Source organism: Castor canadensis, chromosome 2 (assembly GCF_047511655.1).
Source record: "Castor canadensis chromosome 2, mCasCan1.hap1v2, whole genome shotgun sequence".
Classification (NCBI taxonomy): Eukaryota; Metazoa; Chordata; class Mammalia; order Rodentia; family Castoridae; genus Castor; species Castor canadensis.
The window spans coordinates 54634839-54651614 of NC_133387.1; the positions used below are offsets into that span (position 1 = coordinate 54634839).

The following is a 16776-nucleotide window of genomic DNA, read 5'->3' on the forward strand; positions in this document are numbered from 1 at the left end:
ACCTAGCAAGTGTGAGACCTTGGGTTCAAACCCCAGTATCGCCAAAAACAGAACAAAGAGAGCAAGGCAATTATAAAAAAAAAAAAAAAATTACTTGCCACAACATAGATCTTGACTGTTTCCCAGAGGTCAATATGTTAAGGCCTTAGTTCCCATCTGTGGTCTGTGAGGAGATGGTGGAAACTTTAAGAGATCGGATCTAATGGAGGGGAAGTTGAGTCATTGAGAGCATGCCCTTGAGGCAGTATTGGGATTCTGGTCCCTTCCTGTCTCTCTTGCATACCAGCCACCATAAATTGAATAGACCTCCTTTACCATGTCCTCCCACAAGGATGTACTGTACCACCACCGTTCCAAAACAACAAGGCCAAGTGACTAAGCTCTCTTTTTCACCCATACAGAGTACCTTTAAAGTCTTTAGATGTGCCATTTCATGTAGCCCATGTTTTGTTAGTGGCCATTATTTATATATAATATAAACATATGTATTGTTTGTATGTTTTATATGTAACTTAAATGTTTTATATATATCTTATGTATGTATGTGTATATATGTATATATATGTGTATGTGTATATACATACATACATATATATATATATATATATATATATATGTATGTGTATATGTATATATACATACCCATAGGAATCTATACTGCTTGGTATTAACTACCCTGCATGGGATAGGCAGTCTTACCGGCTGTCATTTCACCCAGCCATATCTCACTACCTTTTGCATTTACACTCTTGGATGGAATTCTCAGACTGCTGTGTGCAGGTTATGCCCCAGAAATACATGCACCCCTAGTATGTTTTATTGCATGGGAGAGATGTATAAACAATGTACTACTCCCTGGAGGGATAGCTGTATGACCCTCACTTGCAGGCAACTATGGCCATTCTATCAGGAGCAGCTAGGGGGGTAAGGAGTGGTTTCTCTATGAAGTCCTGTGCTTTTGACACAGGAGGTGCCACAGGTATGACCTGCATCTCCTTATCTTCCCTTGCCTTAGTGAACAGTTGTTCTGGTTTCAAAATTTTGCATAGATTTACAACATGGTATTTGGATTTCTACCAATTGTATCTTATCTCAAATCCTACCACATTCCTTCTGTGACATATTTTCAGCCTTTTGTTTTTGCCCTTATCTATTTTCATTTTGGAACAATTCTTTTCTTTGGGACAAAATCTTACTTTATCATGCAAAATCCTTTCTTATCCAGGAAATGTTCTCATAAGTTTCTTTATATCTCCTCATCTCCTACTTACTGCTTCCTTTTGACCTTACTCTTTTAAACCTGAACGATATTAATTACAGAATGAAATAAATTTAAGATTACCCATCCACATATAGCTGTAGGTCTTACACAGATTTTACTGCTTCTTGGATTTTTTTTTAAAGGTCCTTCTTTTCCCGCCTTGGTTTCATATGAATCTAAGAGTTACAGAATGTTATATTCCACCTAGGGCTGGCCAAGATAATAAAATTCCCAAAGGACTTTGAACAGCAAAACTTATCTGAGTACGAGGAAGAAAAAGGCAAAATGGAAAGAAAATACACAAAAAGTCTCAAATCTTTGTATGTTAACCTTGCAGTTTAGGATACAAAAGGGAAATGGATGGGGAATTACTTAGTCTTCCTAGATACTATAGAGAAGAGTAAACCTCCGCTGTTGAGGCCTTCCCTCAACTTCTACATAGTGCAGGTTTTTCCAATATGAGAGAGTAAATCAGAAAAGTTGGTCCCCATGTCCAGATTCATCCATGGTTCCTTCCTTCTGATGTAGATGTTCCTGGGTGGGTGAGGGGTACTACAGAGGGCCCTGGGCAGTTTCAGGTATACATGGCCAACAGTTGCCTTTCTGAACTTGATCTTCACCTCCCTTGGAGCTAAGGGCAGTCCTATTTCATTTCCAGTGCCCCTTTTGCTTGCATACAGGACAGGGTGTCTTTGGTGGCTGTCATCCTCAAGGACATTGCTTGCTCCAATGCCTAGACTGTTTTGCAGTTAAAGCAAATTCCTCCACCTGAGGCTTTTGGGGGAGTACTTCCTAAGTGACTTGAAGGTATCATGACTCCTTGGAGGGTGGCCAAAATTTGGCATATCTCTTATCCAGTCTCTCTATCATGCCTTGTACTTTCCTCCTCTGCTTGATCTTTGTTGTTAAAAATCAAGAAGACTGTATCTAACGCTTGATTTTGTTGGTTTTGGGGGCCCAGTGCTAACTTTTGGAGCCTCCTCCTAATGTATGGGGGTAATGGATCAATAAAATGGGTTCCCAGAATGATAAACCCTTCTGGGGAAGTAGCGTCACTCTTGGTATATTTCTATTGGTCACTTCTTGGAGTGGGCATATGAGCGAGGGAGATTGTGCAAGACTTGTTTGGGCATAGTGAAGTAAATAGTAGGCTTATACAGGGGTGATTGTCTCAGAGTTTGAGGAAAAAAAAAAAAGAAAAACCTCCTCAGATGATTGGGCCTAAGATGGTGCTATACCCATAGTAGGAAGGGTTTTAGGGAGTATTTTCATGTGTTTGTCCCTCAGAACCATAAAGACCTGTACATAGGGCATCTTTAACCATTTGTCTTACCTTTTACAGAGAGATACAGTTGCAGGATAGTATTGTAATTTAAAGTCATTTTCAGGTCAAATGTCTCCATCCTTCAATTTATATTGGGCCCAAGGTACATTACAGAAATGGGTTAGAGCTTTCCTGTTGAGAGAATCTGTGGATAGTTGCTTCCAATGTTTGAGAGTATATCTCAGAGGGCAGTTGATTGGGTCTTAAAGGCCATAGGTCTTTAAGAGACAAAAAGGAGGGAGCATACCCAGGTTAAGGGAACTTATTCCTCCTAGAAGAACCCTGGAGACTATGTGAGAAGGTGTAGCATACTGAAACCTTAGCCCCGTCATGTTGCTTAGGAGGAAACGAATCTCCCGAGCAGACATCCCAGTAACCCAGGGGGTTTGTGCTCCTACCCAGCATTGGCCATCCTAGGGCTTGGAACCTTCTAGGGCCCTGCAAAGTCTGTGGACCTTGGGGATGACAGGGTGAGGTTTCTCAGTTTCTACATCTTGTGTTACCATAAGATCCTATTCACCACTGTGGAAGCTCGTTTCTGCCAATTGAACACATCCTAGTGTCCCTAGAAAAGGAGGTCTGCTTCTGGTTTTTCAGTAGATCTGGGCCTCCCAAGGTTTACAGTCAGTCCAAGTCAACCTACCTGTGCTGATGCCATATTTTTTAACATGATGGCAAGAGATCAAGTGATATATGAAACAATCCTATTAGAGGAAATTGTTGTTGCCCAGATCCTCCCAACAATTAATAAAATGGTTGCAACAAAACAAATAAATGTCCAGTACAAACCAGGCATTACCCTGCAGGGAAATGTCTGATTGCTCCACGGCACAAAAAATTTTACTTTATTCCCATACCACCATGGTAGCAAAGTAGGTATGAGGCAAGTTAGCCAGTGTGCCAAGGCAGATTGAGATCCACAGAAGAAAGTTAAAGAAAGTAGGAAATAGATGAGACTGAAACTGGCAAAAACCTAAGGAGGAAAAACCACAGGATGGAGGATGAGGATAATAATTGGTGTCCCTTCATTGATGCATGGAAATTGACTTTTGGTTGGCCAGAGGTCTAATGTCACTCTGTCCCACCCCATGCCCAACTTACACTGATGTAGCAGGAACAGATTTGTTAATGCAAAGCAAAGTGGAAGTAAAGTGACTGTTTACTCTTGTGAGACAGCAGGCAGGCTCAAGGAGCAGTTGCCCTAAGGATCCAAAGACTTCAAGCTTTCCTTAGGGTCTGCAGTCATTCTTGGAAAACTGGATTATATGTCATTAACTCCTGGTTACTGGGTTATATATGACACACTTCCCACATGACAGGCAGAGGAGTGTTTGGCTTTAGGTGGTCAGACACTGACTTTTCACTTTCTGTGGGTCTAAAGGGCCCTACAGTTAATTCACAAGTACTCTGAATGTCAGTGTGCCAGGAAGTGATTTATTTATTTATTTTTATTATTCATATGTGCATACAATGCTTGGGTCATTTCTCCCCCCTGCCCCTACCCCTTCCCTTACCACCCACTCCGTCCCCTCCCGCTCCCCCCCACCCACTCAATACCTGGCAGAAACTATTTTGCCCTTATCTCCAATTTTGTTGAAGAGAGAGTATAAGCAATAATAGGAAGGAACAAGGGTTTTTGCTAGTTGAGATAAGGATAGCTATACAGGGAGTTAACTCACATTAATTTCCTGTGCATGTGTAATTCTTTTTGATCTAACCTTTTCTCTAGTTCCTGGTTCCCCTTCTCCTATTGGCCTCAGTTGCTTTTAAGGTATCTGCTTTAGTTTCTCTGCATTGAGGGCAACAAATGCTAGCTAATTTTTTAGGTGTCTTACCCATCCTCATATCTCCTTTGTGGGCTCTTGCTTTTATCTTGTGATCAAAGTTCAATCCCCTTGTTGTGTTTGCCCTTGATCTAATGTCCGCATATGAGGAAGAACATCAATTTTTGGTCTTTTGGGCCAGGCTAACCTCCCTCAGAATGATGTTCTCCAATTCCATCCATTTACCAGCGAATGATAACATTTTGTTCTTCATGGCTGCGTAAAGTTCCATTGTGTATAGATACCACATTTTCTTGATCCATTCATCAGTAGTGGGACATCTTGGTTGTTTCCATAACTTGGCTATTGTGAATAGTGCTGCAATAAATATGGGTGTGCAGGTGCACACCCCAAGTGTGGTATTGCTGGATCAAATGGTAGATCAATGTTTAGCTCTGGAAAATTTTTTTCCAGAGTGGCTGTACTAGTTTACATTCCCACCAACAGTGTAAGAGGGTTCCTTTTTCCCCCGCATCCTCGCCAACACCTGTTGGTGGTGGTATTGCTAATGATGGCTATTCTAACGGGTGAGGTGGAATCTTAGTGTGGTTTTAATTTGCATTGCCTTTGTTGCTAGAGATGGTGAGGATTTTTTCATGTGTTTTTTAGCCACTTGAATTTCTTCTTTTGAGAAAGTTCTGTTTAGTTCATTTGCCCCTTTCTTTATTGGTTCATTAGTTTTGGGAGAATATAGTTTTTTAAGTTCCCTATATATTCTGGTTATCAGTCCTTTGTCTGATGTGTAGCTGGCAAATATTTTCTTCCACTCTCTGGGTGTTCTCTTCAGTTTAGAGACCATTTCTTTTGTTGAGCAGAAGCTTTTTAGTTTTATGAAGTCCCATTTATCTATGCTATCTTTTAGTTGCTGTGCTGCTTGGGTTCCATTGAGAAAGTTCTTACCTATACCTACTAATTCCAGAGTATTTCCTACTCTTTCCTGTATCAACTTTAGAGTTTGTGGTCTAATATTAAGGTCCTTGATCCATTTTGAGTTAATATTGGTATAGGGTAATATACATGGATTTAGTTTCAGCTTTTGCAGACTGCCAACCAGTTTTCCCAGCAGTTTTTGTTGAAGAGGCTTGCTTTTTCTCCATCATATATTTTTAGTGCCTTTGTCAAAGACAAGTTGGTTATAGTTGTGTGGCTTCATCTCTGGGTCCTCTATTCTGTTCCTCTGGTCTTCATGTCTGTTTTTGTGCCAATACCATGCTGTTTTTATTGTTATTACTTTGTAATATAGTTTGAAGTCAGGTATCCTGATGCCTCCAGCATTGACCTTTTGACTGAGTATTGCCTTGGCTATTCGTGGACTCTTGTGTTTCCATAAAAATTTAACGGTAGATTTTTCATTCTCTTTAATGAATTTCATTGGAATTTTGATGGGAATTGCATTAAACATGTAGATTACTTTTGGGAGTATAGACATTTTTACTATGTTGATTCTACCAATCCATGAGCATGGGCAATCTCTCCACTTTCTATAGTCTTCCTCAATCTCTTTCTTCAGAAGTTTATAGTTTTCCTTGTAGAGGTCGTTAACATCCTTTGTTAGGTTTACACCTAGGTTTTTGATTTTTTTTGAGGCTATTGTAAATGGAATTGTTTTCATATATTCCTTTTCAGTTTGTTCATTTTTAGTGTATAGAAATGCTAATGATTTTTCTATGTTGATTTTATATCCTGCTACCTTGCTGTAGCTATTGATGGTGTCTAGGAGCTTCTGAGTTGAGTTTTTTGGGTCTTTAAGGTATAGGATCATGTCATCTGTAAATAGGGATATTTTGACAGTTTCTTTACCTATTTGTATTCCTTTTATTCCTTCTTCTTGCCTAATTGCTCTGGCTAGGAATTCCAGTACTATGTTGAATAGGAGTGGAGATAGTGGGCATCCTTGTCTAGTTCCTGATTTTAGAGGGAATGGTTTCAGTGTTTCTCCGTTAAGTATAATGCTGGCTGTAGGTTTGTCATATATAGCTTTTATAATGTTGAGGTACTTTCCTTCTATTCCTAGTTTTCTTAGAGTTTTTATCATGAAATGGTGTTGGATCTTATCAAAGGCTTTTTCTGCATCTATTGAGATGATCAAGTGGTTTTTGTCTTTGCTTCTGTTAATGTGATTTATTACGTTTATTGATTTTCGTATGTTGAACCACCCCTGCATCCCTGGGATGAAGCCAACTTGGTCGTGGTGAATAATCTTTTTGATGTGTTGTTGAATTCGGTTTGCCATAATTTTGTTAAGGATTTTTGCATCAATGTTCATTAAGGAGATTGGCCTATAGTTCTCCTTTTTGGAGGTATCTTTGCCTGGTTTTGGGATAAGTGTAATACTGGCTTCATAAAATGTGTTAGGCAGTTTTCCTTCCCTTTCTATTTCATGGAACAGTTTAAGGAGGGTTGGTATCAGTTCTTCTTTAAAGGTCTGATAGAATTCAGCAGAGAATCCATCAGGTCCTGGACTTTTCATTTTGGGGAGACTCTTGATTACTGCCTCAATTTCATTTTGTGTTATAGATCTATTCAGGTGATTAATTTCCTCTTGGTTCAGTTTTGGATGATCATATGTATCTAGAAGTCTGGCCATTTCTTTAAGATTTTCAAATTTATTTGAATATAGGTTCTTGAAGTAGTCTCTGATGATTTCCTGGACTTCCATAGTGATTGTTGTTATTTCCCCTTTTGCATTCCTGATTCTACTAATTTGAGTTTTTTCTCTGCTCATTTTAGTTAGGTTTGCCAGGGGTCTGACGATCTTGTTTGTTTTTTCAAAGAACCAACTTTTTGTTTCATTAATTCTTTGTATGGTTTTTTTGGTTCCTATTTCATTGATTTCAGCTCTTATTTTTATTATTTCTCTCCTTCCTTTTGTTTTGGGATTTGCTTCTCCTTGTTTTTCTAGGAGTTTGAGATGTATCATTAGGTCATTGATTTGGGATCTTTCAGTCTTTTTAATATGTGCACTCTTGGCTATAAAGTTTCCTCTCAAGACTGCCTTTGCTGTGTCCCATAGGTTCCGGTAGGTTGTGTTTTCATTTTCATTGACTTCCAGGAACTTTTTGATTTCCTCTTTATTTCATCATTGACCTATTGTTCATTAAGTAATGATTTAATTCAGTTTCCAGCTGTTTGCATGGTTTTTGTCTTTACTTTTGTTGTTGAGTTCTAGTTTTATTACATTGTGATCAGATAGAATGCATGGTGTAATTTCTGTTTTCTTATATTTGCTGAGGCTTGCTTTGTGCCCTAGGATATGATCTATTTTGGAGAAGGTTCCATGGGCTGCTGAGAAGAATGTATATTGTGTTGAAGTTGGATGAAATGTTCTGTAGACATCAAGTAGGTCCATTTGATCTATTGTATATTTTAGATCTTGAATTTATTTATTGATTTTTTTGTTTGGATGACCTATCTATTAATGATAATGGGGTGTTAAAGTCTCCCACAACCATTGTGTTGGAGTTAATGCATGCTTTTAGGTCTTTCAGGGTATGTTTGATGAAATTGGGTACGTTGACATTGGGTGCATATAGGTTGATAACTGTTATTTCCTTTTGGTCTATTTCCCCTTTTATTAGAATGGAATGTCCTTTTTTATCTCGTTTGGTCAATGTAGGTTTGAAGTCTACTTTGTCAGAGATAAGTATTGCTATTCCTGCATGTTTTCGGGGGTCATTGGCTTGGTAAATCTTCTTCCAGCCTAATGCCTTTTCAGCTTACTCTTGATTAGTACACTAACGCTCCCTGTTTATATCTTTGAAACTTTTTTGTTTCTTAGTTCTGTCTTTTTTCTACTTATTTGTTTTTCCCTTTTCCTTTAACTTCTTTGCTTTCCATCTCCTCCCACCCTTCCATTCTAAATATCACTAGTACTATTTTACAAGCCAGAAAATACCTAACCACACACAGTACAGGGACAATAACAACACCAAAGACAATGACGGGAAGAGAGAAAAAACAGGGAAACCAGTTTCCCCACAGCAAAAAATTAGTACAGGAACCGGAAGGAAATGAAGAAAACAGAAACTCAGATCCAGACTCCAAGAAAATGAAGATAAACTATGCCAAAGAACCCAATGAAGCCCACAAGAATAATCTAAAAGAAGAATCCTACAGGTAATCAATGAGAATTTTATAGAGATGATACTGCATAGGGTCAACCAAAATGTACAGGAGACACTCAAGAAATTCCAATACAACAAAAATAGAGAATTTGAAAAAGCAAAAGAAGAAATAAAGGAAACCACAGAAACACTGTATAGACACCAAAGTGAAACAGAGAACACGATTAATAAAGAGATAAATGAACTCAGGACAAAAATAAACATTAAAGAGGAAACAACCCAGGATACGGAAAACCTCAGAAAAAAGAACGAAACAGAATAGCAAAACAAAATGGAAGGCCAATCCAGCAGAATAGAACAAACAGAAGACAGAATCTCACAACTCGAAGATAAAATGGTAATTAAAGGAAAAACCAAAGAACTATTGATTAAACAACTTATGACCTGTGAAAACAAAATGCAAGAACTCACTGACTCCATTAAAAGACCCAACTTGAGAATCATGGGCATCGAAGAAGGAGAAGAGGTGCAAGCAAAGGGAATGCGAAATATATTCAACAAAATAATAACAGAAATTTTCCCAAATCTAGAAAAAGATATTCCCATACAGATGTAAGAGGCCTCCAGAACACCAAACAGACCAGATCAAAATAGAACTACCCCACGACATATCATCATTAAAACAAGCTCAGAAACTAGGGAAAGAATATTGAAGGCTGTAAGAGAGAAAAAACAAATAACATACAAAGGTAAACCCATCAAAATCACAGCAGACTTCTCAACAGAAACATTAACACAAGAAGAGCTTGGAGAGAGACTTTCCGGGCACTGAATGAAAATAACTTCAACCCCAGGATACTCTACCCAGCAAAACTATCATTCAAAATAGATGGAGCAATAAAAGTCTACCATGATAAGCAGAAACTAAAACAATATGTGATCACAAAGCCACCACTACAAAAGATTCTTCAAGGGATTATGCACAAAGAAAGTAAGACCCAACATAAGCATGAAAGGACAGGTAGCACAAAACCACAGGAAAAGAAAAAGCAAGAAAGTAGAGAGTAACCTCAACTTAGGTACACACAATCAAACCTTCAAACAACTAAGACAACTAAATGACAGGAATCACCACATACCTATCAGTACTAACACTTAATGTTAACAGACTTCTCTAGGTACCCTCAAACTGTTTAAACAATTTTGGTTGGTTGAACCAGGAAGCTTTTGGTTATTGATTCTCTTAAAATTAATTTAAAAGAGTTGTCCTTTCTCTTTTTTTTTCCCACATCTTTTTGTGTCTTGAATAAATCAAGTCAACAATCCTGCAGCCTAGAATTTACAACTTCTGCAGTTTTGTCACATCTGTCACCTTGTTTCTCCAATATTTGAATTTTCCGTGAATTGAAAGATTAAAGCTTGTTGAAATTCAGTTTGGAGGAGCTTTTTTTTTTTTAATCAAAATATGCTTCATAGATGATGCTGGGTCTTTAATTTTGTGTTAGAAGATGTAACCATTACACTATAAATGATGTTAAGGTTGATCACTATGTTCAGGTTCTAGAATTGTTTGTTTTTAAAGATGGGTATATTAACTAGAATAACATGAAATTTTCGTGAACATTTTTTGATAACTTTTATGCTTGCATTTGTGCAGTGTTCTTCATATCAAAACATTTAATAGATCTACACATGAGAGTCCATGCCTATAATCCCAACACTAGTGAGGCTGAGACAGGAGAGTCACAGGTTTGAGAACCTGTATGAGAAAAAAGATAACTAATAAACATTTATTGATGTATATCTTTTTTTTTTTTTTTTGGCAGCACTGGGGTTTGAACTCATGGCACACTACCACTTGAGCCACTCTACCAGACCTTGCTTTGTATCTTAAAGTTTTTATGTTCTCCTTTCCTTTAGGCTGATTATCTATTTCCTATGTGAAAAGATAAGGCAGTGACTTTTTAAAATGTCATTATAGGTTTTCAGCTACTGAGGTTACAAATAGTAAAATATTGCAACATAGAATTGAGGAAAAGGCTTAAACCAGGGAGGTAAGTAATAAAAGTCTAAAGAAACAAAGGTTACCATTCATACTAATAAAAGACATTGATGCAGTTGACAAAACTAGAATATAAACTATATTGTGTCAAAATTAACTTTTCTGAATTTGCTAGCTGTACTATGATCATATGGGAATATCTGCTGACGTATTTAGGCTGAAGGAGCATGATATATACGATTAATTTTGAATGGTCCAGGGAAAATAAATTATATGTAATGTGACACATGGGGTTTGGTGATCATGTTGATCAGCAGGAACTCATGCTGTCACTGAATGTATAATTTGATCTAATCTTTCTAGAGAGGATATTGGCAATTCATATCAAGTTTTCTTGTTGTTGTATGTTTTGTTTGTTTTTGAGACAGGTTCTCAAAGTTCTAAATGGCTTGGAACTCTCAATCCTACTGTCTCAAGATGCTGGAATTATAGGCATGTACCATCATGCCCAGCTTTGTATCCTGCTTTTAGATAGTTTGACCCAACAATCACTTTCTCTCCTAGGGTAATTTTAGGACGACTACAAAAAGACCTAGCAATATTATACCAGAATGTTTTACCATTAAGAAATTGATAACAATGTAAGTATATAAAAGATGAGGCTGTTTAAATATAATTATAATTAAACACTGTCCAAGCATTATAAATGATGTAAGTCCATATTAACACAATGTAATATATTTGTAAGTGTCAAAGCTGGATACTACATTAGCATAAATAGCACTAATTGGTTTTTTTTATAAAGGGGTTTTACACAGATAAATCAATGTGTGTATGTGTTTGATTAATGTATTTAGTTAGATATAATTTGTGTGTACATACACACAGATATGCATCGACATTTGGTCAGCTAATACCCTTGCTAGTGTTTTTTGTTTTGTTTTGGAGACAGGGTCCATATACTAGATTATAGAAGGTATCTGAGTAGTGTTTATGAAGCTAAATTTATAGAATTTATGAAATTACAGATCAGTCACCTGCTTTCATTCTGACAGTTAGTCAAAGACTGTTTCCTTAACTTTATCTTACAAATACGCTGTTCATGCAAGCTTTTCTGAAGTCCATTACCATTTTTGGAAGCTCAGAGGCCATGTTCTATTAATGACACTTGTATAGTAGTCTTTGTTTAAAAAACTTACCTATTTACTGGTCAAAAATATGCTCTGGTATAAATTCTGGGAATCAAACCCAGGACATCGTATATACTGGACAAGCTCTCTATCACTAAACTACAACCCCAGCCCCTGGTTATTTTTTTTGTAATTTTACTTTAGCAGTAGTTTTGAAGGTATTTGCCATTAAACTTACGTTTTGTTTTTCTTTTACAGATTTTTCTTCAATTAGTTAAAAATATGGATCCTGAAACAGAGTGCCCACAGATTATCAAAGTGACACCTCTACAGCAAATGCTTGCCTCTTGTACTGGAGCTATATTGACATCACTAATGGGTAAAGTTATGTTACTGATGTAGATTATATAACTTTGAATCAGTGATTTTATTAGAATTATTTTTGAAATAATGATATGCATTATGATAAGTAATAGTGTATCATTATCATGTATGATGCTAGCATTCCTGATAATATGAAAGGAACTCTGGACACAGAAAATCAAGAGTCTTTAATTTTAGTCCTTGTTCTGACATTCTCAGGTTAATATAGTTGGGGATAGTACCTACTTCTCTCTGAGCTTCATTGAACGTTAGGGGTATAAAAGAAGAGTTCCTGGAGGTTCCTATCAACATTAGACTTTTATGATTTACCTCTTAAAGAGCAATAAGATGAAGTAAAATATTTGCATATTGAATAAAACAACTTGGGCAATTTATGAACGCCACAAAACAATTATCTTACTTTGTATTAACAGTGAATTTTTGTAAGTCTTGGTCACATTTTTTCTTTTTCTTGTAGTGAGTTTCTTACAAGCTGCCAAATGGCATAGGTAACAGTTTATCATTTGTAATGATTTTAAGTTTAGTTTATTTAACTAAGATAACAAATGAGTAGAACAAGTGAACTAATTGCTTTTGATGCATCTTCAGAACAGAATTTTAGTGTCATAAAAGCCCTAGAAATTATGTAATGTGACTTTATTCTTAGATGAGAGTTTTCTTGGAACCACTATTTGTCATTTTTTTCCTACTTGGATAAAATAAAGCATGCAAATTAAAACAATTGCTTTTGCTATGCTAATCCAAAATGGAATGAGATAAGCTAATGCCAAAAATGATTTATGGCTAGCCTGCTCAGATTTTCATTTCCTATAGATTTGTTTGATACATATTCTTTATTTATAAGTAAATATCTTTATTTAAGAGATTAGGAAGACTAATATTGTTTAGTTATTAATTATAGTAAAATTTATTCTTAAATCTTTAGGCTTTTAGAACTTTCATTCCTTTACATATTTACAAATATATATGTATATAAATATAATATAAATGAAACATTTATACATTCTCTTATAAACACTAGTTTTTTAGTTTTTATCCTAATGGAACTGTAGTTCTAGCTATAATTATAAATGAATATTTACTACTTAGGAGAGAAGTTATTACATTCTATCTTTTCACTAATCTTCTTTAAACAAAATTTAAAACCAAAAAATTAGAATGCTACATTCAAGGGCTAGGAGTATAGCTCAGTGGTAGAGCATACATTCATGACTACTTGTAAGATAAATAGTATTACTCATTATGTAGCCATGAGGAAAAGTATGAACTAATGTATTTTGTGGGGTTTTTTTGAGAAATTTCTATACAATTTACAGGTATCACTTGTTAATTAAAACTTACTTATTCATAGTGACACCTCTAGATGTTGTTAAAATTCGACTCCAAGCCCAGAACAACCCATTCCCAAAAGGTATGTGTGTTAGTTATCCTAAAAATGTCATGTTAGATATTGATAGGTTACTACACTCATTTTTGTCTGAATAATATTCTTTTGTTAGTTTGTTAAAATTGATGCTCCATGCAGAAATGTCTTTTTACCATTTGATTATACATGATGAAGTACAGGCAGGTATGTGTGTGTATGTATTTATTTATAATATCAAACACTTTTATGGATCTACTAAATAAGGCAGAGAATGATTTTATATTTTAATATGTGTTTCTCAAATAAGAACAGAATAATAGGCTGGGTGCCAGTGGCTCACACCTGTAGTCCTAGCTACTCCAGCGAATCTCATTTTGAGGCCAGCCGTGGAAAACAGTTTGCAAGACCCCATATCCAAATAATTAGAACAAAATGATCTGGAGGTGTAGCTCATGCTGTAGAGTACCAGCTTTGCAAGAATGAAACCCTGAGTTCAATGCCAGTCCCACCAAAAAAAAAAAAACAAAACAAGAATTATAGTACTAAGAGATCTTAGAGTCTAACTTCCTCCTTTGTCTTAAGTCTTATGCCAATTTTAGAACATTCATTTCCAATCACTAGATGATTACTGTAGTGATTGGAAATTCATTACTGAATAAGTTGATTTATTGCTGGACAGTAGTTTAGGTGGAATTTTAAAAAAGTAATTATATATTTTTTAAAGTTGCCTAAGAACACCAATTCTATGCTCATTCTTTTAAAGCTTTATTAAAAGATAGTGGCACTTCAAAAGTACTTAAAGGGCTGGGGATGTAGCTTAGTGCTACAGTACTTGGCTAGCATTCCCAAGGTCCTGGGTTCCATCTCTATCACTGTAACAAAACAAAACAAAATGTGCTTAAATATCAGAGAATAGACTAGACTTTGACAAAATTGGCCCATACAAATGCTCCCTTTTGAATGCATGGCAATGACATGGAACAAACAAGTTATATTTCAGAAGAACAAAAGGATAGATGAATTGTAGGAAGAGACTAAAAAAGGTAATTTCTTATACATTAAAGAAAGCCTTAAAAGCAAAAGTAGATGCTCAGGCTAATACGTTATAAAACAGAATTATGTATAACTGAAAGAGAAGACACTTTTGGTGGCAAGAGTGAATCTAGCTGGGGTCATGACTCAAGTGGTAGAGCACTTGCTTAGGAAGCATGAGGACCTGATTTCAAACCCTAGTACTGAAAAAAAAAAAATCTGATAAATGAGTTGATATTGGTAAGAGTTGTAGTAAGTTGAAAAGGAGCTGACAGATGGCTGGACTGAATAGTACAAATACAGAGAAAGGGAAAAAGTTTAGCATTATTTACATTGAGATGAACATTTATTCTCTATAATCCATTTTTGCCTAAATTTCCCTTGCAATACAGTTTTCTTCTGGCCAAGTAGGAAAGACATGCCTCCATGTTGTCTTCCCAAAGCAGGCTTTCTTCCACATCTGCCATTTCCATTCTCTCAGATAACCTAAAAGATTTTCTGTGTTCATTTTCTTACTAAAGTTCTGAAATATAACATTTACTGATTTACTCCATTACTTTTCACAACTCTTGAGTTTAGCACCCACAGTCAAATCATTAAGCAGATTGAATTAATTTACATATGTTTCATCCTAGAAAGCAGAGATAGTTATTTTCTTTTTCCCCATTTTTCTAGTCTCCTCGTCACACTTCAACTTGTTTTTCTGTGAAAATAATAATTATGTGAAATACTTATTGACTATTGGAATCTTTTTTTGTTAGGAAAATGTTTTGTATATAGTAATGGACTCATGGATCATATGTGTGTCTGTGAAGATGGGGGCAACAAAGCATGGTATAAGAAGCCAGGGAATTTCCAGGGAACACTGGTAAGGAGAATCACAGTATATTTTCTGTTTTTCTGTTTACTCTTACATATGAAAGATTTTCTGATTGTAGAGAAGTAAAAAGTTCATCATTTGAAAGCAGAAAAAGAAAAGTTTTTCTTTTAGGTCTTTGTTAGCTTTCATTGGTTCATGCTTTTTATGTAAAAGAAAGAAGGGGGTCACTTTTTAAAATTATTTTTGTTTTGAGATAATTTTAGATCACATGTAATTTTAAGAAAAATATTTGAACATCTCATATATGCTTTTCCCAGTGTTAACCCAGTGGGAATAAAATCTTACAAAATTAATAGAGGTTACAACCAGGATGTGGACATTGATATAATTTAAAAAGAAAGAATAATTCCATCACTATAAAGTTCTTTCTGTTTCTTTTAGAGTTACACTCATTATCCTCTTACCTACTCCTTAACCCCTAGCAGTTACTAATCTGTTCTGAATTTATAAAATTTTGTCATTTCAAAAGTGCTATATAAATAGAATCATAGCATATATAACCTTTGGGGGTTGGCTGTGTGTGTGTGTGTGTGTGTGTGTGTGTGTGTGTGTGTGTGTGTACTGGGGTTTAAACTCAAGTCTTGAACTTGCTAGACAAGCACTTTGCCACTTAAGTCACAGCTCCAGCCCTTTTGGCTTCTAGTTTATTTTTTAGATAGGGTCTTACTTTTTGCCTGGGATCATCTGATACCACAATCCTCCTACCTGGGATTCTATGCATGAACCACCATACTTGGCATATTTGTATATTAGTTGGGGGGGCCTCACTATCTTTTTGCCAGGGCAAAAAGGTCTCAAGCCATTATCTTCCTAATCTCAGCTCCCTAGTGGCTGGAATTGCAGGTGAAGCCACTACGCCCAAGTTTTTTTTTTTTTTTTTTTCTGGAAATAGTCTCTCAATGCAGCCCAGGCTGGCCTAGAACTCTCGATGTAGTTCATGCTGGCCTTGATCCCTCCATCCTCCTGCCTTTGCTTCCTGAGTGGTGGGATTACAGGCATACATCACCACACTTAGCATAATTATCTGGAGATTCATTCAGGTTGTTGCATGGATCCCATGGTACAGATGTGCTACAGTTTGTTTTTGAGCAGTGTTTCCAGTTTTTAGCTATTGTGAATAAAAATTGTTACAAACATTTCTTTACAGTTTTTTTGTGTTAAAGGAAGTTTTCATCCCTTTGGGATAAAGGAGTGCCATTTGCTGAGTGAACATGGGAAGTGCATTGTTGAGAGCTTAAGAGACTGCCAACCTATTTTCTAAACATGACATTCTTGTCATGTATGAATGAATTTCCCTGCTTTTTCACTAGCATGTGGTGTTGTCACTATTTTTATTTTGTTTATTTATTTTTTTATTTAGAGACCGGATTTCACTGTATAGACCAGGATGGCCTCAAACTTCCAGTCTGCGTGCCTCAGCCTCTGAGGTGTTAGAAATATAGGTGTTAGCCACCACATCGGGCACTATATTTATTTTAGCAATTACGATAGACACATAGCAATATCTCAT

At 36.1% G+C, this 16776-nt stretch overlaps 1 protein-coding gene across 9 annotated transcripts in view; it reads left to right on the forward strand.

Annotated features, from left to right (window-relative positions):
• Positions 1–16776, forward strand: part of Slc25a40 (solute carrier family 25 member 40) — a 50573-nt gene that overhangs the window by 9485 nt on the left and 24312 nt on the right. For 7 of the 9 annotated variants that reach the window (XR_012445167.1, XR_012445168.1, XM_074064833.1 and 4 more), the window contains exons 2-4: positions 11863–11983; positions 13340–13399; positions 15148–15254. Coding sequence is in view for 7 of the 9 variants with exons in the window: in XM_074064833.1 (XP_073920934.1) it covers positions 11887–11983; positions 13340–13399; positions 15148–15254 (264 nt within the window). In the remaining 2 variants the exon portion in view is untranslated. Of the gene's footprint in view, positions 1–11038; positions 11116–11862; positions 11984–13339; positions 13400–15147; positions 15255–16776 lie in introns of all 9 variants that reach the window. The other 2 variants (XM_074064829.1, XM_074064834.1) reach the window with 2 other exon arrangements.